General features: G+C 42.8%; 1 protein-coding gene across 1 annotated transcript in view; it reads right to left on the reverse strand.

Moving 5' to 3' along the window:
- The window catches only part of dst (dystonin), a 464,609-nt gene that overhangs the window by 65,750 nt on the left and 373,383 nt on the right, over positions 1-25,476 (reverse strand). The window contains 6 exon segments of the mRNA XM_052024808.1: positions 2,009-2,212; positions 12,210-12,428; positions 12,615-12,722; positions 14,156-14,275; positions 21,797-22,003; positions 24,401-24,642. Of these exon segments, the coding sequence (XP_051880768.1) occupies positions 2,009-2,212; positions 12,210-12,428; positions 12,615-12,722; positions 14,156-14,275; positions 21,797-22,003; positions 24,401-24,642 (1,100 nt within the window).

Below are 25,476 nucleotides of genomic sequence, written 5' to 3' on the forward strand. Positions count from 1 at the left end.
CATCTTTGTCCTTTGCTGTTGCTTTCATTTTGTATTGTGACACCTGCAATTCCAACTATTGCTTGCAGCTACTAAAGAACAGTACAGCACAGGAACAGGCCCTTTGGCCCACAATGTCTGCACCAAACACAATGCTGAATTAGACTAATTCCCTTCTGCCTGTACGTCATCCATATCCCTCCATTCCCTGCATATTCATGTGTCTATTTAAAAGCCTCTTAAATGGCACTATCATATCTGCTTCCACCAGTCCCCCAGCAGCCTGTCCCAGGTGCCTACTACTCTCTGTGCAAACAAAAAAACTTGTCCCTCACATCTCCTTTGAACTTTCCCTCTCTCACCTGAAATTCATGTCCTTGAGTACTTGACATTTATACCCTGGGAAAAAGATCCTGACTGTCTACTCTATCTATGCCACTCATAATCTTATAAACTTCTATCAGGTCTCCCCTCAGCTTGCAAAGAATGAGAACTTGTAAAGGGAAAGCAAATGGTCCTAAATTTGAGAGTGTAGAGTGGATCTGAAGGAGAGAGAAGACCAACACAACCATAGCTTACATGTTACAGGTATTTGTATCCTCATTCTGAGGCATGAATTCATGATCAAGTGGGTACAGGATACTTCATGCAGGTGAGAGGAAACTGTCTTCAGTACCTCTGGACTCTGCACTTACAATTGAACACTACTGTCAGCAAGCAGCAGTTGATGACAGACAGCTGTTCACAGGAAACGGGGTAACCCAGCACTCCCCTACTGCCACAAACAGAAACTGATAGGAATACTCAGGAGGTCAACTGCGGAGGGAGAACAGTGATGCTGTTGGCAGTTCTTACACTGATGAAACGTTAATTCTCTCCACCAGTCTGTCCTTTATTTGTTGATGGGATGTGGACAGGAATGGCAATGGCATCCTAGGAATGGCCTATCCCTAATCACCCCGCATTCAGCAGCTATCAGTGTGCCTGGAGTCACATATAGACTGACATTTATCATCTGGACAAGATCGTGGCGCACAATGCAACAAGCTCCCAGGTCAGCAACACATCAAACCACGCGTGGGCTTTCCATCCAGAGTCTCAGAACATCACTGCTCACGGCGAGGCAACTTAATCCATCATATCTGTGACGGAGCGAGGCAGAGAGAGAGGGCGAGAAAGGCAGCCAGAGCACCAGGGCAGACGGGCAAAGCACACGGCTGGATGGGCAAAGCACATGGCTGGATGGGAAGACTGCGAGTCGGACGGGCAGGCAGAGAGCAGCCCAGGTGCAACGCGAGCGGGACTCAGGGATGAAGAAGGAGAGAAAGACTTACCAGAGAGAGGTAAAGAATGTGAAAGCAAGAACAGAAAAAGGATGAGCTAGGGAGACAAATGGGGAGTGCAAGGGGTAGGTGCACAATGACAGGTGCTAAGCATTGCCAGATCTGGGGGCAACACTGCTAAAACAAGACTCCTAACGTTATTTTGCCAAACTGAGCATAGATACAGGTCTGACACAAGCTGGTGCTGCAGTCGTACTGCCTGTGCTACCTTTTGCATTGGTGATGATGTAAATTTGACCGGACATGTTTAATTCCCCTACACCACATAGAGAAGTGAACCACCACCCCACAATGCACACACTCGCCCCCCCCAATGCCTTCGCTCTCACCTCCATCACCTGGATGACCCGCCACAATGCAATTTTGGAACGGTTAAAAGTTTTCATGATCAAAAAAGGGGGCAGTTGAGACGGAAAACAAGAAGAAAAATGAAGTTAATTTCAATTTTAATGAAATGGAGAAAAAAGTGAAAATCATTCAGTGTGTTAATTACTCAAGGAATGAGATTAGATAACAGAACAGATTCAAACATACACTGCAGGGTTACAGACATGTGGTGAAACAAGTGGATGATACAAGTTTGACCATTTTAAACAAACACAAGCTGGATACACTTTACAGAGAATAGAAAGCTGTCGTGGGGACACTAAAAACAAAGCAGTATTCCATTGTTGGGTAGTCCATACCTGGGTGGATTGGGAAATGGCTTCATCCAGCGAGATGGCTCTTTGCTTAACGGCTTCTTTGACCTCACTATAAAGGGCGTCAGCTGCAGAGTACTTCTGTTGAATGGCCAGGCCTTCCCGAGGGCTGAGCTCCAGGAGCTGAGGACCAGTCTTGTTCATTTTATCAATGTGGGGCTTGTGTTCAGCTATTAGCTCTCGCAGTTGCTGCAATAGAATTAAAACCAACATATTCCCATTAAAACCACTCCATCCTGTACGGAACACCTCAAATATCCAGCCTGAATATTACAACATCTTACCAGGTATGAGAACAGGACAAGCTGCAGCACAAATGGAGATGGGCAATAATTCATCAAGAGTTTTCACAGTAAACATTTTGCACTGAATGCTTAGGACTCAGTGTCACAGTTCAGTTGCTCCATGTATTGTTTACGTAGTTTACTGCACTGCTCAGAATAGACCACATAGCCCAACTTATTCAAGTTCCACATGAACCTCCTCCCTTTTCATCTGAACCCTTCAGGACAGCCCAATGAAGGACTTTTGTATCGTCCCATTAGTAACAAAGGAAGCCCTTTACTTGTTGTCATCAAGCCCACTTGATCAGCATCCCTTCAACATGCAGCGGCTGCAGTGTGCAATGCCTACAAAACACACTGCAGTTACTCACCCAGGCTATTCCAACAATATCTCCCAAACCTGCCACCTCCATCACCAAGAAACGCAAGAAGTTCAGGTGTAAGGGAACCACCACCACCTGCAGATTCCCCTCCAAGTCGCAAACCATCCTGACTTGGGAATACATCATCATTGGGCCTAAATCCTGTAGCAGTACCTTCACCAGAAGGACTGCAGTAGTTCAAGCCAGCAGCTCACCACCGCCCTCTCAACGGAATGGACAATAAATGCTGGCCTTAACTCAGCACTGAAGTGTCAGCCTGGACTGGAGTGCCCAAATCTCCAGAATGAAACTTGAACATGGAACGTAGCATTGTACCAACTGATGCAATGCTGATGCTTCTACATGACCTTCTACTCCTTTCTTCTTCATGTGTTTACCTTACTTTGCATAAAATACCATCCATCTGATTCACTTCAATTACTCATTTCATGAGTAGTAGTCCATTATTTGCAAAAGGCTAGTATACAGATACAACAAGTTATTAGGAAAACTAAATGTTATTTATTGTGAGGGGAATTGAATACAAAAAAGATTATGCTTCAGTTACATAAAGCCTTAATGACACTACACCTGGAGGACCGTGTACCATAGTGGTCTCCTTACTTAACGATCTAAATGCGGTGGAAGCAGTTCAGAGAGGTTTTACTAGACTAATTGCTGGAATAGGTGGGTTATCTTATGAGGAATGGTTGGACTAGGCTTCTAGTTTACAAGAGTGAGAGGAAACTTGATTGAAACAAATTAAGATCCTGAGAGTATTGACAGGGTGGTTGTGGATAAGATGTTTCCTCTTGTGGAAAAATCTAGAACTAGGGGCTCACTGTTTAAAAATAATGGGTTGTACATAAAATGGAGCTGAGGTAAAATCTTTCCTATCAGAAGGTCATAAGTCTTCGGAACCCTTGTAAAAGCACAGTGGAAGCAGAAGCAGATAGATTCTTGAGAAGTGGGCAGGGAAGCTGAAAGATTACTGGAGGTAGGTGGAAATCCATAGTTGAGATTACATCAGATCAGTCGTGATCTTACTAAATGGCAGAGCAGATTCTAGGGACTGAGTGGCTTCTCCTGCTCCTTATTCTTGTGTTTTGGTAGTGAATTCCACTTTTTCTACCCTGTGGGTAAAGAGCTTTGCAAGAACTGGAGTAGACCATTTTACCTTGAGCCTGCTCTGCTATTCAATGAGAGTATGTCTGATCTGTGACTCAGGTTCAAATACCCTATGAACCTCCGATTTAAAGACCAAACATCAATTATTACTTACATCTTTAAAATCTGAATCAAACCACACTAAAATTCCACAGAATATAATCCTGGTTTCTTTAACCCATACATGGAGATCAGTTACATGGAGATGTCTGCAATGTCTTCACAACAAATATATATTCAAAGTAATGTTTACTCATAAGATATCAGACTAATTATTTACACACCAAGTCTGAAGTTGTGGTAGAAAACTAAATGCTTCAAAGACTGTCTGTGAAATGGTTACATTGTTTGAGAAGCAGGCACACAACCTGACTCTGCTGTCCAATGAGATCACAATATGTTCCATGCTTCAAGACACATCAGAGAATTATGTTGGTAAATATTGGCTGCACTCTGTCTAAGGCAATATCTCCTTCCTGAGGTATGGTCAGAAATGGCGCATAGTATAATTGCGATCAAACCATGCCTTTGCATAGATTAGTATAATTTCCATCTTCTAAATTTAAAGGCCAACATTTCATTAAAAGTCAGAATACAGAAAGGAGCATAGGTCATGTGACACAGAATAAGCACCAGCTATTTGTTTAACTGCAGCAGCCATCAATTCCAACTTCTCCAAACACGAGGCAGATCAATTTAAATGTGTTAAAACAGAACTACAACACACTTATGCAGAGCAGGGCATTCTACTCTGAGAACACAAATGTTGGAAGTAGACACAGAATGAGGTCTTTAGCGCTGGTCTTTCAATCTGTGCCTTGAAGCATTTCGTTGGCCAAACAAAACCTTCACAAATGAGCTTGTAACCTTGAACTAACTGGCTTAAAAAGTATTCTGGGTGAACCAGTGAAAACATTTGTAGTCTGGCAGTCGTCCAGGTCCCAGAGGAAAAAGGAAATTCAAACAAACAAGCTCTTTGAAGATGACATCATGGGTGAAGGCTTGACCAAAGGGCCGAAAATACAAAACCTTGTCACTTCCTGCGCTGAAACAAAAGAGATTTCCAATTAAGTTGAAGGGGAAAACATTGGCCTAGATCTTGCAAAAGAAAAATGTCCAGGGAATTGTCAGAGTTCACAGACATCACTCCATCTAACAGGCAGCACCTTCCACATTTCTGTAGGTGCGAAGGGCAAAAATCAGAAAGTCGTTGTCAGCAGCAGTGGGTGCACCCTGACCCTGGACCCTTGGAGCTCACTGAAGATCCTGTATCAAGTTCAAGGTGCAGCAACTGGTCTCCTCAACTTGGTTTGAATGGAAGGGAGAGATGCAAGTCCTTCAGGATAAGTGCTTATAATAAAAACATCTTTTAAGTAAAGTCTCAGTATGAAATAACTTCTTAAATCTTACAAAGCTTTTTTCCCCCAAAAATACACTGATTTTTTTTTAAATTGCGTTTTGGCAAATTTGCTATTTGTTTTAAAATTTCTGAATCAAAGGAAAACGCGAAGAACTTGAGCGAGTTCCTGACTTTTTGATTGTATGAGAAATAGTCGGTGTTTTAAGTACAGAAAGCTTTCGAGTGTCCTGAATAAGTCACAGCCAGCTGGCGAGATTTCTCCAACATTTTGTGCATTGGTTTTATTTTGGCTATTCTCCACATGCTCCCAGTACAAGCCCCATCACCAACGGAGCCTCACCAACTGCGATTTCTCCCCGCTATTTATAGAAGCTTCTGCAAAAGGTAAATTTGAATTTACTCTGGAAGTTAGCGACAACTGACCACAAATTCTGCCCTTTGTATTCGGAAGAAAACAAAACAAACTCATTTACGTGGATGGTTAATTCAACCCTTCCACAATGCATTGTATACTGCAACTTTAGAAGTTGCCCCTATCATTTCGATCCATCAAGTGTTTAGCTCATTTACCCAATGATTGATGTGCTATTTAAAAAGGGAGAAATTATGCTTGTGGCTTTTTAAGTTCTCCAACTCATAAGAATGTGAAAAATTTGTAAATTAAACTAGTAGCAGCATCAATAGAGAAACTAGAGGAAAAAAATAACTAGTCATCTACATCCCTACTGGTGTATGATCAGATGTTATCTCGTTCAGAGGTGGATGATTCTTCCTCCTCGCAAACAAGGAGATAAACAAGCCAGGGACAAAAAATTCAGCAACATTTTCAGAAGCAAAGTTTAAAGGTGTGTTTAATGTGGATAGAAAAATCATTGGCATACTGGCAAACTATCATCTTAGAACCTCCAGTGCGAAGGACAGTTAACAGTAGCTTCCATAACCCGATATACTCCAACACAGGGACAATAGGGCAGTAGCTGAAAGCATACAAAGGAACACCTGCTCCGAAGTGAATTTATTTACAAATGGTAATGTGGACTGACAGGGAGACATTACTGAGATTACAAGGACAAATTGTATTGATAAATCATTCATCCAGTGGAGAAGATGCACTGACCTACAAATTTTACATTCCAGGAATCTGCACATTTTCAAGTTTATGTAAATCAACATCAACTAGGGAATATTAGTGTCAGAACGTGTGCCAGATGCACTTTGACTTAATGGACATGTTCGATGCACTGATTAAGGAACAGAAGGTCAGAAACTACAGGGTTGTAAACAGATCCAATCAACAAACCTGAATGATTCCCAAGACCACGGGTATATTGTATGGAGAGGTTAAACAGACTAGGGCTATACTCTCTAGACTTCAGAATAATGAAAAGTGAGCTCAATGAAACATAATCGGCTGGCACGGTAGTGTAGCTGTTAGCGTAACGCTATTACAGAACCAGTAACCCGGGTTCAATTTCTGCCGCTGTCTGTAAGGAGTTTGTACGTACTTCCCATGTCTGCATGGGTTTTCTCCAGCTTCCTCCCACATTCGAAAGACGTACAGGTTAGGAAGCTGTAGGCATGCTATGTTGGCGCCGGAAGCGTGGCAACACTTGAGGGCTGCCCCCAGAATACTCTACGCAAAAGAGGCATTTCACTACGTGTTTTGATGTACATGTGACTAATAAAGATATCGTATAATTCTTACAAGGCTTGACTGGGTTGGTGCAGAATTAACTTTTCCCTTGGCTGAAGTGTCTAGATTCAGGGGCCACGGGCTGAAATTAAGAGGTTGACCATGAGGAGAAATTGCTTCACCCAGACGGTGATGAATCCTTGGAATTCTCTACTCAAAAGGCCCATGGAGGTTCAGTCACCAAATATATGTAGACAGCAACTGATCAATTTTCAGATATTAAGGGAAGTAAGAGATTTGGAATTTGTGCAAGAAAGTGGCTCTGCAATAAAAGACCAGTTACGATCTTACTGAATGGTACAACAGGTTACAAGAGGCCAAATAGCCACTCCTGCTTCTATTTCTTAAGCCCTTATAATCTTAGACTATCACTTTCCATCTACTACTGAGATGTTGTGCACAAAATAATCCACAAAAGTGCATTTTGGGCAAACAATAAACTTGAATGCTAATTTCTGGATTACACAGAGAATTTCTGTTACATTACCATCACTTCAAGCACATCGGACACTTGCAGAGCAGACTCACTTATCCCAACAGATTCAGTTACAATAGCAGGAGGGAGTTGCTGAGAGCAGTTGTACAGTTGTGAACTGGATGGAGAAACAAATCACCTGAACACCTTTTGACTGGCTTTGTGTGGTCAGGGTTCTTTGAAGATCAGAGGCACCCCACTGGCGACAGGCTCAGAATACACCATCATGTTGAGATAATAGCTGGGTCAAAAATACACAAGCTGACACATTCTCTGTGATACCCACAGAATTGGATACACACACACACAGAGTAAGAGTAAGGTTTGTCTATGGTTACCTGTAGGTTCTGATGAATTTGCTTGAGCTACAATTAATAATCCTTAACAATGGATCAGAATTCTCATGTTGGTCTGCCCAACATTTATCCCTCACATATCAGTGGGTGAACAATTGGGGAAGAGAGATCACAGCTCATTAACTTTCAGGATAGCTATAGGTAAGGATAGGCTAGCGGGAGGGTTTTAAATTGGAGCAGGGCTAATTATGAAGGCATAAGGCAGGAACTAGGTAGAGTAAACTGGGAAAACCTTCTCGCTGGCAAGTCCACGTCAAGCATGTGGGAAGTGTTTAAGGATCAAATACACAGAGTACAGGATAGGTACGTCCCGATTAGAAGGAAGGACATGAAGGGGAAAATAAGGGAACCTTGGACGTCCAGAGAAGTAATGAACTCAGTCAAGAAGAAAAAGGACAAGTATGTAGAGCTTAGGAAGTTAGGATCAAATCAAGCACGTAAGGACAATAGAGAAGCTAGAAATGTACTCAAGAAAGGAATTAGGAAAGCCAGGAGGGGCCATGAAACGTCCTTAGCAAGTAGGATTAAGGAGAATCCAAAGGCATTCTATAGCTACATAAGGAATAAGAGGATAATGAGGGAAAGGGTAGGACAACTTAAGGATAAAGAAGGGAATCTATGTTTGGATGCAGAGGATGTGGCTGAGGTTCTGAATGAGTATTTCTCTTCAGTATTTACCCAGGAAAGGGACATGCAAGACGCAGAAATTGGAACTGAAGGTGTAAACATGTTAGGGCATTTAGAGGTCAAGGAGGAGGTAGTGCTAGGTCTCCTAAACCGTATTAAGGTGGATAAGTCCCCGGGGTCTGATGGGATATACCCCAGGTTACTGAGGGAGGCGAGAGAGGAAATTGCTGGGGCCTTGACCAGTATCTTTGTGTCCTCTTTGACCACAGGTGAGGTCCCAGAGGACTGGCGAGTGGCTTATGTTGTTCCTCTATTTAAGAGAGAAACAAGGGAAAATCTGGGGAACTATAGACATGAGTCTCACGTCAGTTGTAGGGAAATTGCTGGAGAAAATTCTCAGAGATAGATATACAAGCACCTGGAATCCGACGGCTTGATTAGGGAAAGCCAGCATGGCTCTGTGCAGGGCAAGTTGTGTCTTAATAACCTGACTGAATTTTTTGACAAGGTGACGAGAGAGATTGATGAAGGAAGAGCTGTGGATGTCATCTATTTGGACTTCAGGAAGGCAGCTGACAAAGGTCCTACATAATAGATTGATCAAGAAAATTCTGATGCATGGGGTCAGCGGAAAATTGGCTGTGTGGATCCAGAACTGGCTTGCCCATAGAAGACAAAGGGTGGTGGTCGAAGGGCCTTATTCAGGCTGGAGGTCTGTAAGTAGTGGTGTTCCGCAGGGATCTGTACTGGGACCTCTGCTGTTTGTGATCTACATAAATGACCTGGATGAGCATGTTGATGGGTGGGTTCGTATGTTTGCAGACGATACCAAGATTGGTGGAGTTGTGAATAGTGTAGAAGACTGGCGATGGATACAGCATGATATAGTTTCAGATGTGGGCAAAGAAATGGCAGATGGAGTTTAACCAAGATAAATGTGAGGTGTTGCACCTTGGGACCAATGTCAAGAGGCAGTACACTTTTAAGGGCAAGACCCTTAACAGTGTTGAAGAGCAGAGAGACCTTGGGGTGCAAGTCCATGGCTCATTGGAAGTGGCTACACAGGTAGATAGAGTGGTTAAGGCGACTTATGGAATGCTTGCTTTCATTAATTGAGGTATTGAGCATAGGAGTCAAGAAGTTATGATGCATCTCTATAGAACTCTGGTTAGGCCACATTTAGAGTATTGTGTCAATTCTGGTCATCTCACTTTTGGAAGGGTGTTGAGGCTTCAGAGAGGGTGCAGAGGAGGTTTACTAGGATGCTGCCTAGATTAGAGGGCATGTGCTATCTGGAGAGGCTAGACAAACTTGGACTCTTTTCTCTGGACAGCGGAGGCTGAAGGGTGATCTGTTGCAAGTGTATAAAATTATGAGGGGCATAAATAGGGTAGACAAGCAATATCTTTTTCCCCATTATTGAGCAATCCAATACCAGAGGGCATGCATTTAAGGTGAGAGGGGGTAGGTTCAGAACAGACGTGAGGGGTACGTTTTTTACTCAGAGTGGTGGATGCCCGGAATGAGTTGCCTGATAGGGTGGTGGAGGCAAATTCTTTGGGGGCTTTTGAGAGAGGCTTGGATGGGCACATGAATGAGAGGAAAATGGAGGGATATAGGCAATCTGTAGGTAAGAGGGATTAGCTATGCCTGCACAACATTGTGGGCCAAAGGGCCTGTTCTGTGCTGTACTGGTCTATGTTCTATCACAAAAAGAGTTTATTGGGTCTTATCACACAACTGTTTGTGGGAGCTTCTGTGCAAAAGCCACCATTGTGTTTCAAAGGCCAGACTTCACAGTTAGCTCCCTGGCTGCAAAGAGCCTTTGTGGCAGTCTGAGACTGCAATTCAAGTCTCTCAGGGAAGTACGTCAGTTCTTTCTGGGAAGTTGCTTAGTGAATAGCTACAGGTATCCATTCAGAGGGATGTTGCCGATCAGTGCAGGGGCACTCTAGACTGGTGTTAGTTGGCTTCAATTACAGCTGGATCCATACTCTTGCAAAAAACCTCCTTATATTTGATGTAAGAACCGTGTTAAATGCATCATAAAAGAATCAGCTACTGGAGATTCAAAACATGGAAACACCATTGGAGGTTTTGTGACTCTGACAAGTCACACTGAAGAAAAGCATATAATTAAATAAACGGGGACAAATATTGCCTTTTAAGGAGGTGAAATATCAGTACTTCCGACTAAACGTTCAGCTTCAGGCCAACTTTCCGCAAAACAAAATCTTCATTTTGACAATTAGAAATGGAAGTAATTCACCTCTGCGCAACTTTTCTTGTGTATTCATTTTTCAGTGTCTGCATGTTACCAGCGAGGCCAACATTTATCACCCAGCCTTTGAGATGGTGGTGCTGCAATCCTGCTGAGGGTGCTCCCTGCACTGCTATTGGGAAGAGAGCTCCAAAATTTAGATCCAGCAACAGTGAAGGAATGGTGATACATTTCCAAGTCATGACAGTGGGTAGCTAGGAGGGGAACCTCCCATATGTCTGCAGTCCTCATCCTTCTTGGTGGTAGAAGCCATGGGTTTGTGAGGCGTTGGAGGAGCCTCGGCAAGCAACCACAGTGCTATCTGTACACACTGCAGCTGCTGTGCATTGATTGTGCAGGGAATGTTTAGGATGGTTCATAGGGTGCCAATTAATAGGGCTCTTTTGTTCTGGGTAGTGTCAAGATTCTTGACATTGGTTAGAGCTGCACTCATCCAAGCTACTTTTAGTGACTCTTTTAAGTGGGAGGAGCACCAATTCATCAGCTGTTGGTTAACAGTAGGGCATAATCAGTAGGAGGTTCCACTGTCTATGTCTAACCTGATGCCACAAGATTTCATGGGGTTGATGGTCAATATTGAGGGATGCAAGGGCTAAATCCTCCCACGTGTATACCACTGCACTGCCACCTCTGATCGGGTCTGCCGTCTTGTGGGGCAAGATGGAGAAGCCTTCCACAATTGGTCATAAGGTATGAACCTGTGATTCTGTATTTCATTCTTTTGCTTGACTAGTCTGTTGCACAGCTCTCCCAATTTAGACAGCATGTAGAGTCCATGTTCCTTCTGTTATTTGTATTTTTCCAGTTAATCTCCAGGTTGGGAAACTCCATTCCAATGAATGGGGATTGTGAATCGTGCCTGGTCTGACAGCTGGAGGACTCCCCCTAGGTAGTACAACACAATCAGACTCCACATGATCAGCACCAGCACCCTGTCACTCAGCTTGCCCAGACTTGCGAGGGGACCCCCGTAAGACCAGGACTTACTTACCAAGGGGCAGCTGCTCCTTCAGGAACTGCCAGCCATAGCTAGCTCAGTCAGCCTAATGCGACCCATGACCAAAAATTTGATCAAAGATGATGTCTTGGTGAAGGACAGACGGGTACAGAGGTTTACTCACGCAATGCCCTGCCAACAAGTCTCTGAGGATTGGGGGATGAAACGTTTGGAGAACGCAGTGAATGCACATGCCTGTCGGTTGATCGTTCAGTGGATTGATTGCAAGAACGCGGCAAGTACGCATGCATGCGCCTGCCGGTCAATCACTCCGCAGAGCGACGATGCTCTCCTATGCGAGGAATGTTGCTTTTGGCATGGGACTTTGGGGACTTGCGTGCTTTTTGTCTGTGTCAGCCTTCTCGTTGACCCACAACTGTAAGTTGCTTAGTTTCAATACTTTGGTTAACATGACTCAGTAAAAACGTTTATTCTACTGCAACGTTATCGTTCTTGCTCCATGCATACGTAACAGGGTGATGGAAGTTTTGAGAATGCACATTCTTGCTCTCGATTTCACAAGTTGAAGACCATTTAGTCAAGAACACCCCAGTCAGAGAGGGCTGATTCACCCATTCACTTACCCGAAGTTCCTCCTGCTGTTGCTTCAAAAGCTCAAACTCGATGGCAGGGGTAGGTAACTGCGAAATCAGCGCTCGAGTCTCTTCAAGCCATGGCCAGAGCTCCTCGTAGGTCTCGCAAAACTGATTGACCAGAGACTGGGCCCGCTCCAGCTGCAGATATCGCTCTGCATTCATCTGGCTGATCACATCGTACTGCTTCTGAAGTGTGTCCAGCTTTCTCTAAAAAAGACAATCCAAAGCAATTCTGTCAATGGAAGCAGTAAATGGTCACCTTAAATAAATTATCTTTTCCTCATTCACATTTCATTGCTCAAACCTGAGTTTGTAATCATTACAGACTAATGCGACTCACACATGCTGTAATATATGGTAATTAATATGTAATTGCATCCTTCGTTCTTGTACCTTCAGGGATACTTTCTCCTCTTCAGTGCTGGAATTCATAATTTGATCTCCATTCGCAACGAGCTCATCAATTGTGTCTTTGTGTCGCAAAATATCCATAGAAAATGCCTTCAAACACAAAAAAATGTCAGTGCTGATGATTTTTTCTTAATTACAGGAATAAATGAAACTACTAGAAGCACTACTTTACCAGCTTCCTCCTGGAAGTTTCAAGTTAAACACTGAGGTTACAGGAAGCGAGGAAAACAAGAGTCCTGCTCAGACTGCAGAGACAACTGACTCCGAGGAGAACAGCAACAATATCAGGGACCAGGCAGCTGTGATTGGGATCTGTCACCTAGGCGTACCAGTGACTGGCCCACTTCTCTCGATCTCATGATTGTGACATTCTTTGACTGAAGTTTACAAGTGATGTGAGGGGCAAGTTTTTTTCTAAAATGCATAGAGTGGTAGGTGCCTGTAATGGATTAACAGGGATAGTAGTGAAAGCAGGCAGTTTGGTGGAGTTTAAGAGGCTTTTAGATGGACACATGAATATGAAGGGAATGGAGGGATACACTTGAAGAGGACATTTGGTATAAATTGGCACCAATGTCAGCATAACATGTGCCTGTCCAGTGCTGTACTGTTCTATGACGCCAGAGCCCATGTTATTCTGGCAATGAATGAGATACGAGCCCCTATGTGAAGTTGATTCCTATCTCAGGATTATTGTCCTTGTTTGGTCTGCTCTTCCAATTCTTACAATGGCTCCAATGTGCAGGATTGAAAGAAGCTGCAGAGGGTTGTAAACTCAGCCAACTCCATCATGGGCACAACCCTCCCCGCCATCCAGGACATCTTCAATAGGCGATGCCTCAAGAAGGCAACATCCATCATCAAGGACCCTCACCACCCGGGACATGCCCTCGTCACGTTACTCGCATCGGGGAGGAGGTACAGGAGCCTGAAGACCCACACTCAATGTTTCAGGAACAGCTTCTTCCTCTCCGCCATCAGATTTCTGAATGGTCCGTGAACACTACCTCGTTATTCCTCTTTTACACTATTTTTGTAACTTGCAGTCATTTTTATGTCTTTATGCCTTGCACTGTACTGCTGCCCCAAAACAACAAATTTCATGACACGTCAGTGATAATAAACCTGATTCTGAGGGGGAGGGACTCCGAGGAGAGGCTGAGAAATCCAAGGGAGGACACAAGGTGAAATGAAACATCTGCTCTACATTGCCTGCTCTCCAGTGGCCCAGGCTTTATGCAAGGAATTATAAACAATGGGAATAGGTAAGAGAGGGTTAGTCAGAAGTGATTATTTGCAATAGGAAGGCATGACACTGCAATGATATCATCCAATGATCAAGGTCTTATTCATCAGGAAATAGAGCTGTTGTACCAAGCTACTTAAGTAACTGGATGTTCAATTCAAGAAACAGTGTACTTCAGAAGAATTGCAGAGTATGCCTCTTTTATGAATGCTCATAATGGACCTGACATTATACTGTAATAACATGCAGACACTGGCTGTCGAGCTTGCTGCATTACCTTTTGAACTTGCAGTTCGGCAGAAGTCTGGTCTTGCTCAAGCCTGATGTCACCAAGTGATCTCAACTTCCTCTCTGTTTCCGTGATCCAGGCAATCTCTGCATCTGCTCTTTGCTCGAACTGATGAGAAGGGAGACAGACAGTCAAGTCATGGGATGGAGTCTTCCAAAACTCCCAGCCCCCCACCTCAAGGTCAAACCAGCAGCTTTTCCTTTCACATCAGCTGTTCTCTCGGGAGAGCAAATGCTTCGAGGCCCTTAGCTCAGTGGGGGCAACCACTTCCACACAGGATGATAACAAAGAGCAGGGAGCTGTACGTCTCTCCCCTTGACCAACTTTAATATTCGTACTGCTGCACTGCAGACTGGAAACCAAGACTGCAATCTTCCATTATCAATAACATTTCTTCCACAGGATCCCTTGAAATAGCTTCCATTGTCCAAGGGGTCTGAAGAAAAAGTTTCCAATATAATCTTACCCTTCCTGCCCCTGTGCTTTTTGCCTGTGCAAGGGGATTACAAGGCTGTGGGCAATGGCATTGAGGGGAAGACATTGAAATCTATAACCGCACAGCAATGAAACAGGCCCTTTGGCCTATCAAGATGATGCCAACCATCAAGCATCCATTTACACTAATCCCATTTTATTTCTCCCAAATTCCCTCAATTCCCCCCAGGTTCTACCACTCACCCACATACTTAAGGGTAATTTACAGTGGTCAATTAACCTACCAATCTCCACACCTTTGGGATGTAAAAGGAAACTGGAGCACCTAGGGCAAACCTACATGGTCACAGGGAGAATGTGCAAACTCCACACAGACAACACAGGTCAGGATTGAAACCGGTCGCTGGAGCTGTGAGGAGCAGCTGTACCAGCTGCACCACTGTACTGCCTGGAGTAGAGAAGTACGTGGTCCCGTTACTCTATCAAGAAGTGGGGAAGTGGTGATTCTGCAGCCAGTCCTTGCCTCTCAATTTGCAAAGTTTATACTCCTGCCATGTCTGGGTGACTCACTACTTGAGCCACTATGTGAGCTGACGAACAGAATACCAGCACTAGCTCCTGCAGTGCGAAGCCTGACCCAACATTTCACCTCCCTGCTCTCCACCCCAACCACAGTGTCTCTTTTAAGACACCTCCACAAGTGGTCCAGGAGTTCTGGCTGCTTATTCCTCACAACTCACACTCTACTCTGCACCAATTCTAGCATCTGAAATTCCCTCTGCTGGATTACATTCAGAAACTTCACAAGAAACCCACAAAACCTTGGTGCTGTAGAACTTCACCATGGGATCATTATCACCACTAACCCGGCAGCATACAAGAACAGAACTCTGTCGGCATTCCAACACAATATAATTCAACCTTCACAAATCTGCATGCAGTTCAGTTTAGTTTTACTGTAGTAAGTAAAGAGGCAATACATAACAGGGGTGCTATGATTGTTTCCAGCGGCTCCAAGGTATTGATTACGGAAGCAATAATAAGTGTCCCATCAAGAAATAATTAATCTCTGTAATTTCCTACTAATATTTCAGGCCATGTTTAATGAAAATATATGTCACAATTTTCCCTTCCCCTTATATTAATGCCATAGTAATTCAACATGACAAAGAAACATAATGATTCTCATTATATTCTGCCTAACATAACACCTGTACATTCTAAAGTGCTTTACCACCAACAAAAAAAAATTTATCGGGTCTTGTATAATAAATGCAAAAAGTAAGACGGCCAGTCACAATCATCTGCTATGCATTAGGCTCCTCAACTTTCCAACAGTAATGACTACACAAATTTCTCACTTGCTGTGAAGCACTTGGAAACGCTAGGGGAGCAGCTGCCTGACAGTGCCAGAAACCCCGAGTTCAATGCTGACCATGAGTGCTGTGTGTGTGGAGTTTTCATGTTCTCCCTGCGATAACGAGGGTTTCCACCAGGTACTCCAGTTTTCTCCCACAGCTCAAAGGCATGCAAGATGGTAGATTAACTGGCTGCTGTAAATTGCCCCTGGTGTTTAAGTGAGTGATAGAATCCGGGAGGAGTTGAGGAGAATAGAAAATGGGATTAATTCAGGATTAGTGTGAATGGATCGGGCTGATGGTTGGCACAGACATGGTGGGCCAAAGTTTGCAGATGATACCACAGTTGTAGGCCATATCTCAAACAGCAGAGAGTCGGAGTACAGGAAGGAGATAGAGAGCTTAGTGTAATGGTGTCATGACAACAACCATTCCCTCAGTGTCAACAAAACAAAAGAGCTGGTCATTGACTTCAGGAAAGGGGGCGGTGTACATGCACTTGTCTACATCAGCAGTGCTGAGGTCGAGAGGGTTGACAGCTTCAAGTTCCTGGGAATGAACATCACCATCAGCCTGTCCTGGTCAAATCACGTACATGCCACAGCTAAGAGAGCTCACCAGTGCCTCTACATCCTCAGGAGGCTAAAGAAATTTGGTTTGTCCCCTTTGACACTCACCAACTTTTATTGATGCACCATAGAAAGAATCCTATCTGGATGCATCACAGCTCCACAACTGCTCTGCCCAGGACCGCAAGAAACTGCAGAGAGTTGTGGACACAGCCCAGCGCATCACAGACACCAGCCTCCCCTCCTTAGACTCTGTCTTCACCTCTCGCTGTCTTGGTGAAGTAGCCAGCATAATCAAAGATCCCACCCACCCGGGTTATTCTCTCTTCTTTCCTCTTCCATCAGGTAGAAGATACAGGAGCCTGAGAGCACGTACCACCAGACTTAAGGACAGCTTCTACCCTACTGTGATAAGACCATTCCCTGATACGATGAGATGGACTCTGACCTCACGATCTACCTTGTTGTGACCTTGCATCTTATTGCACTGCACTCTCTGTAACTGTGACACTTTACTCTGTACTGTTATTGTTTTTACCTGTACTACATGAATGCACTCTGTACTAACCCAATGTGACTGCACTGTGTAATGAATTGACCTGTACGATTGGTATGCAAGACAAGTTTTTCACTGTACCTCGGTAAAAGTGACAATAATAAACCAATACCAAAGGGCCTGTTTCCATGCCATGAGGGAGAGCTCTATGAACATCCTGAGATTGTCAAAGGCACTATAGATATGAAAGCTCATTACTTTGTTAAACTATTATTTGCAGTCCTGGGGTCTGGGTTTTTATGAGGTCTCTTGATGCTCCACAGGTTACACATCTGGCTTAACATCTGCTCATACACTGATCTACTGGTAATTCACTATTTATAACGTCTGGTTTCAGACTACTAATGGAAGGGTAGACTTAGAATTTATGCCATCATTAATTAATCCATTGTGAGCAATTGTAAGCCTCACTCTTATGATATCATCTCCAAACCAATGCTGTCTTTTTGTCAAAGGTTGCTTTGAATAGATATATAATTGAAATAAATTTTAACAAGCCAATAAGAGTTCGCCAAATAAAAATCCTCATGTATTCAAGCAGAAATGAAATTGGGACTAATAAAAACAAAACACTCAAAACATTTGAAGATCATTTTTGAAATGTTACAAGATCCCAGAATAAATACCAATCTGGAAATATTCAAGAATGCGGGCCAAGTTTATTCCCAAGTCAGGCGAGGTTTGCTAACTTAGTGAGTGGTCAGTCAATCTTACAGGACTTGGAAAGTAACATCTTATTCACATTAAGGCAGAGTGACCTCTGTAACCCCAACCATAAATGTCTAGACTGTTATAAATAAATGAAATGCGGAACATGCTTTGTTCCAGTTTAGATCATATTTGGAACCGGAAGTTCACCAAGGCATCATTCATGGACACTGGTACCCGGCTCAGCATTACTCCAGAGAATGCTGATCTGCCCATTGGCACATCAGTCCAGGGGAAATAAATATCTTTACTAAAAAATTACTAGAAAACAACACAAAATCATCAGAACTAATCAGCTTACTGAATGCGGCCATGTTGTTCACGCTGGCTCAACCAATGAAAGCACAGTATGTCACTGGTACTTAGCCAATGAGAGCACAATATGCAATGGCCCTTCTTAGAGCTTAGTGGCCCTTTGAATCATTATCTTGGTGCTGGCTCTTTGAACCTGCAATCATACTTCGTGCTACTACCCCTGCCCTTCGCCAATCATTTTCCAATTTCCTCCAACCTCCTTTTAAAATTAATCAGTTTCAGATCTTTGATGCAAATTTTCCTCATCACCCCGATTCTTTTGCCAATTATTTTAAATCTACCTTTGGTTGATGACCCACTCATTCACCCATCACTCTTCCTCAATTTGCATCACGGGGTTGCAAATTCATGAACAATCACGTGTTTTCTTGCTCTGCAGGTATGCATCAAGTGCAAAACCTTTACTGAGGTGAAGACATTAATATTAATTACAGTGCCAGCTCTGAAATCGGTGCTCCTCATGTTCCCACAACCTCCTCATATCTGCATTTGTGTCCCCTTAAAACATGCAAGGGTATATTTATCCCAGCTCTTCACTCTGTATATAAGTAAACATTAGCTTAACCTAAATTTACATAAGTCTATGGTGATATGAATGGTCTGGAGAATCTCCAAACTATTCATTTCACCAAAGATTTATGCTACTACTAACAAGTGAAAAATGGATGTTAAAGCAACTAAAGTTCAGAGGCATTTGAAGGTTTTATTTACCACCGTAGAGTATATTAGCATTTCCAAATACCTTGAATCTGACCCTGATTATAGTTTATTTGCAGTCATCTTTGTAGCATTGTCAATCTTGTTTTGATGTGAATCTAAGTCACATATTGGTGCAGCAGGAAATGAACAGCCCATTAAAGAACCACTAAAAACATGAAAAGCCTTGCATTTCAAACAACGTAACAGATGGAACTTGATCATCACTAGGAAGAGAATTCCAAGCTTGGTGTGTTATTGACAATAATTCTTACCTCAAAGCTAAGTACATCAAAGCAACAGCTCACATTGCAAGAAATTTGGCATTTTGACAATGGTATATATATCGTCATAAAACAAATTTTTGGAAAAAGCATGCTGACGTGGTATCAGCAGGTTACTTTTTTGACAAATTTTTTGCTTATGCAATTCATGCAGTTAGTCAGATTCGAGAGGCAAGATGTCAGGTGGAATATCAATGGGTAGGAGTGTAGGTAACAGGACTTATTTAGGTAATTTAGGTCTTGTTTACTACAACTCTTTTACACAAATCAAGTCTTGTTCCGGATCTTTCCCCTTTCTTCACACCTTAAAGTGAAAAGGGAGTATGTTCTATGAGGAGTAACATCTGAAGTCATAAATATGAGCACAAGCAGTAAAGTTCTGGCAAAATGTTGAACATGAATTGGAACAAAGCAGTTAGTGTAAGGCTATTACAGCGCCAGCAACCCGGGTTCAATTCTGGCTGCTGTCTGTAAGGAGTTTGTACATTCTCCCCGTGTCTGCGTGGGTTTCCTCCCACATTCCAAAGACGTACGGGTTAGGAAGTTGTGGGCATGCTATTTTGGCGGTGGAAGCGTGGCAACACTTGCGGGCTACCCCCAGAACACTCTACACAGAAGATGCATTTCACTGTGTGTTTCGATGTCCATGTGACTAATAAAGATATCTTATCTTATGTTTTTGTGTGATAAAGGCTCATTCATGTCAAAGGTTATGGAGAAATTATTAATGCAAGTAAATGGATTTTGAAAGATCCACATGATCAACGAACGAATGGGGTTTGAATTTCATGCTTTGTAGTTGAGCCCGAGAACAGGCATTTTACACAAAACACTTGACTGTCAAGAATAGGCTTTCTGCCCCATGAATTGCCATGTGGATGATCTGCACAGCTCCTTTTTGTAACATACATAAACTAATCCTACAGCCATTGCATACAAGTAACTTGATTATACAGTCACACATCACTAATGCCTGTTTGTAGGATAGTCTGAACAATACAGTCGGGGGTAGAAGTTCATCTTGTAAATCAGTGGATCCATGCATCTCTGTTGACACTACTTACTGCCTCGGTAAAGCAGCCGACATAATCAAAGACCCCACCCACCCAGATATTCTCTCTTCTCCGCTCTCTCATCAGGCAGAAGATACAAAAGCCTGAAAGCACGTACCACCAGGCTCAAGGACAGCTTCTATCCTGCTGTTATAAGACTATTGACTGGTTCCCTAATACGATAAGACGGACTCTTAACCTTGCAGTCTACATCATCATGACATTGCACCTATTGTCTACCTGCATTGCACTTTATCTGTAACTGTAACACTTTACTCTGCACTCTGTTATCGTCTTACCTTGTACTATCTCAATGCTCTATTGTAATGAATTGAGCTGTATGAACAGTATACTAGACAAGTTTTTCCACTGTACCTTGGTACATGTGACAATAATAAACTAATTTACCAATGTATCTGGACTCTCCATGCAATATCGTCCAATACTCCTCCAGAGAGCTCTCTTACACAACACCCAAAGCAATTGTGTTGCCTGGCCAATCTTGATCTCCACCATATCACAAACATTCCTTTTGTTCTTTCCACCCCACAACCTCTCTGCAACTTCAAGACACTCATTTGTTCATTTTTCCAGTTCTAATGAAGTGTCATTGAAACACTGACTCTGTTTGTCTCTATATAGACGCTGCCTGGCCTGCTGAGTGCTTCCAGCATTTTCTGATTTTATTTCAGATTGCATCCTCAGTATTTTTGATTCTCGATACTATACAACATCTAACCCTAAAGCATTGACAGAAACCCTTGGAATCAAACGGCACAAAAGGAATTGTTTTGTTTTTAATGCCAACCTTTTGGAAGGCCCATATCCTTGCTCCTTCCCCATAGCTCTGCAAATTCTCCCCCCTACTCAATGTTTTAATTTAATTCCCTTTCTTAAGTTACTATTGAATTAATTATCACTACCCTTTCAGCTGTGCATGCTGAATCATAATAACTCATTGTATTTTTTTTACATTCTTTCTGCTAATCAGCTTAGATTTGCATCACACACATGGTCAACCCTTCAGTCATTGTAACCAGTTTCTGCCTAGATCTTCTGAAAACAAACTCCTCAATCAAATCACCCCTTAATCTTTCCTGCTTGAGGAACCACCCAGATTTACTGGTTTCTCCATGCAGCTGAAGTCCTTTCTCCTGTTCTGGTAAATCATGACCCATCTCCATAACTCTGACCTTCTTAAAGGAATTCAAAACAAAAAAAAACATTTGTTTACATTATCATTGATTAACTGGCAATCAGCTTTAATTTTCCTCTTTTAAAAAAAAACAAACTTACACCAACTTTGAGCTGGTGGAATTGCTACAAGTGTAGCTGCTTTCAGTTAGTTCAACGTCTCTTCTATAACATAAAGGATTTGTGATGGATTTCCTGCACTGTCGGAAACCCTGTAGAACAATTGATGGATCAGACAGATGGTTTCAACAATGAACAACTTAGCTCTGCTTCAGCTTCCAATACCACATAACCGTATCAAGCCGTGTCTGCCTGACATATTTAAATCCTCCCCAAAAGCTCTCTTTGTTCTTGGGGAATAATGAGGGAACAGAACTTTATGCGTACATATTTACCAGAAGTACCACCATTTGTGAAGTAACGAGGGCACTCTATTGCGATAGAGGACAGAGTGTGACATACCTGCTGTGATCTCTGTATAGCAGCATCTATTTCTTCCACCTTCTGTGCTATGGTCTCACTTGCTGATCTGTATCGCTCATTGTCATCGGACACCAGTACGTCGAGTCCTTCTCTCGCTCTCCATGGGACAAGTTCCAACAGAGCGCTGCTGACCTCATTGACAGTGTCCAGACTCACCCTGTGCTCCATCATCTCTTTCCTCAATTCCTGGGGACCAGCACAGAAAGACTGTTAGTTCAACACCCACTTCCTTCCTTTGATGCAGCTCTAAGGCATGCGACCTTGCACTGCAGGCAAAATAAAGGGAGGTGGTATCCCCTATCTGCTTCTCCTCCTCCCCTAGAGTAGATTAGTCTCTGAGAAACCTACATGTATAATCTCTTTCCGCAACACCAATAAAACATGCTGATCGAGAAGTACAGCAAATCACTGTAAACAGAGTGGTGAGGAAGATATATGGCATGCTTGTCTTCATCCAAGGCATTGAGCATAGGAGTTGGGACATCATGTTATAGACGTACAAGACATTGGCAAGAACACACTTGGAGTACTGCGTGCAGTTCTGGATGCCACACTAGAGGAAGGATGTGATTAAGTTAGAAAGGATGCAGGAAAGATTCACAGGAATGCTGCCTAGACTGGAGTGCTTGAGTTATAAGGAGAGACTGCATAGGCTGGTACTGTTTTCGTTGGGAGTGAAGGAAGCTGAAAGGTGACTATATAGTTTTATAAAATTATAAGGGGCAGAGATAGGGTCGATAGTCTTTCTCCCAGGGTGGGGTATGAGAGTATAAAACCAGAGGGCATAAATTTAAGGCGAGAGGGGAAAGGGGATCTGAGAGGCAAGTTTTTCTACACAAGGGGTGGTAGGTATATGGACCAAGCTTCCAGGGGAGGTGGCAGAAGCAGGTACAATTACAATGTTTGAAAAAAACATTTGGACAGGCACAGTGATAGGAAAAGCATAGAGGGATATGGGCCAAATGCAGGCAAATGGGATTAGCTTAGAAAGCCACCTTGGTCAGCACGGATGAGTTGGGCCAAAGAACCCATTTCCTTGCTGTATAACTTGATGAATCAGTCTCACTGGAGGTAATTTTAACCCAATCCACTTGTTGAGTAACTGACTTGATTGGGTGCAACACTAGTCCTCCATTCTGATCACCTCTGAAATCAATGATGAGCAATATAGGGTGGCAGGATGGACGTAATCTATGTTTTACATAATCCCCTTGGTTTTCTGCCTCATGGGTAAGACTAACAAGAGATCCACTCATATAATCAGTATCACAGTATTCTCATCTTTATTCATGGAACTCAATGCAATTCTTTTAAACTGAGACTAATTATCAAAAGCAGCGTAAAAAGTATAATTTAATTATGAAATAGAAAACATTTTCAAAGTGATATATAATGAAACACAGGACAACACGTGGTCAACTTTCTGTGAGAGACTGAAATCAGTTATATCTCACCATTTTTTAACATTCCATTATAGGTCAATTTAAGAGGTAAAGTGAGCTGGTGAATCGTTTACACTATCACACAAAGTCAAAACCCTCACAGAACAAGACCAGTGTTCAGTGAGGCCTCACTGAAAAGCCTTGTGTGGTTCCTAATTATGATGCAAATCTTTTTTACATGGTGCTTCTTATTTTTCTTTGCTCTTAGCATATTGTTTGTAGAAAATTAGCAAATGCATACACAGAAGAATAACAATGCAGTTAGTGGCCAAAGTTCTCCCAATTCAGTAAACACATCTTAACTCAAAACTAAAATCAATACATAAAGTTAACATTAATAATGTATAACATCCCTCTTCAAAATATCATGAGAGATATCTTTTTTAAATCCAATTGTGATAATTTAATAGAATGTCTTGCAATTACAAGCTCCTGTCCATTTTGTTATGGTGAGAGGCAAATTACAGTCTCAATGACTCACTTACAATAGTCACTGCCGTCAATACAGAGATGAAGTAGAGACCTTCCAAAGCATTAAGACTTTTTATGCATCCCAAGGGCTACAGTTGGAAGAAACAAAAAAAAATGGGGGGTGCCATACTGCAGCTGCTCTAGTCAGTAGCACCAAAGCTAAATACAAGAAAGGGATCATACAGAGGTCAACATTCTCTGCTTGAGCAAGTTCCTGTTGTTGTCTGACATTATTCTCCCAACTAATGAAGTCCGAGATTACACTCAAAGCAAAGTAAAAATCCACCCTCTGCCAAAGTGACAGCTCATTGAGGTGCTTCAACATATAAAGTTCTTACTCAAAGGCACCTGCAAAAGGTCAAATACATTCAAAGCGAACCCAGGTATATAAAGCAATTTGCTGCGAGTGAAGTCACTGTCAAAAACACACTGACTCCCTCTCACACACTGGCATGTATGCACCCACTCAAACATGTCCACATATTGGCATGCATACATTCATTAATGCCAATTATCATGATGAGAAAATCCTAATTACACCTAGAGTAATGGGGATGTGTATAGATGAGATTATACATTTTGTGCCATAAAATGTGTATATAAAATGTGTGTAGATATAAAACACAGGTACGTGCGCACACACACACGCGCCTTATGAAGAAACACTCACCTGTTGTCTTTCCTGAGCTTGAGCTAGCTGTTCTCCTGCAAGTGCCTCAGACGCACAAGCGGCCAGTTCAGCCTCCACCTTATCGAGCCAGGTAGATAACACCTCATGAGCAGACTGAAACTTGGTAGCAAGCTGTAGGGCCTGTTCTAAGGTCTTCAAGACTTTCCCACTGGTAGTGGTAAGCTCAGAATACCGAGCTTTTATGCCATCGAGCCTTTCCTGAATTATTATAACTTCATCCCCTATTAAGGCAGAAAAGATATCCTAAGTATTTTGTAATTCAAATGAAGTCAAAAGCTGCAGATCAAATTATTTCATATTCTTTTGGAAACCAAGCAGCCATAACTTGTTAGCTCCCAAACACAATTTTGGCTTGAGCAATGCACTTTGGAAATCGACAATTTCTTTCTGGAAGGGAGGAAGAATCTGCATCTAAACAATACATTTTACAACCTCGGAACACCCCAAAGCACTTTAATGCTAAAGTAGCAGTTTTGGAGATGTGGTCTCTCAAGGCAAAGCAGTGGTGCACAGTCTGCCGCTACATATAGCCATCTGATCCTGGGTACGGCACCTTTGTAGCATCTCATCCACAGCTCTGTTGTATGTATTTTGAGTTCCACCAAGTCTTTAGCCATCATTTCATTGCTCAGCGACCTACATTCCTCCCAATCCCAAATTCAACATTCTCATCCTCCCTTGCATGGCCTCTCTCCTGCCTACCTGTGTAATTACCTCTAGCCCCAGAAGCCTCCAAGATCTCAGTAGTCCTTCAATTCTGGCCTCCTACATGCCCGTGATGTTCCATTTCTCCAGCAATGACAGTAATGCCGTCAGCTCTTAAGTTCTAGAATGCCCCTTCCTAAACCCCTGCCCGGTGGTCTCTTCTTTTGAGACCGTCCTTAAGACCTGCCTCCTTGACCAGACTTTTAGTCAATGCCTCTGTATTTTGTACGCTGCCATTATTTTTCTACTTTGGGTTAGTTGTTTTACTACAGGTAGGTTCCAAAGGAGCATCCTGAATACCTGCATCACCTCAATCATCTTCAAGACTCTTGCACTTGGTTTCAACAAGA

This window comes from Pristis pectinata, chromosome 10, assembly GCF_009764475.1.
Source record: "Pristis pectinata isolate sPriPec2 chromosome 10, sPriPec2.1.pri, whole genome shotgun sequence".
Taxonomy (NCBI): domain Eukaryota; kingdom Metazoa; phylum Chordata; class Chondrichthyes; order Rhinopristiformes; family Pristidae; genus Pristis; species Pristis pectinata.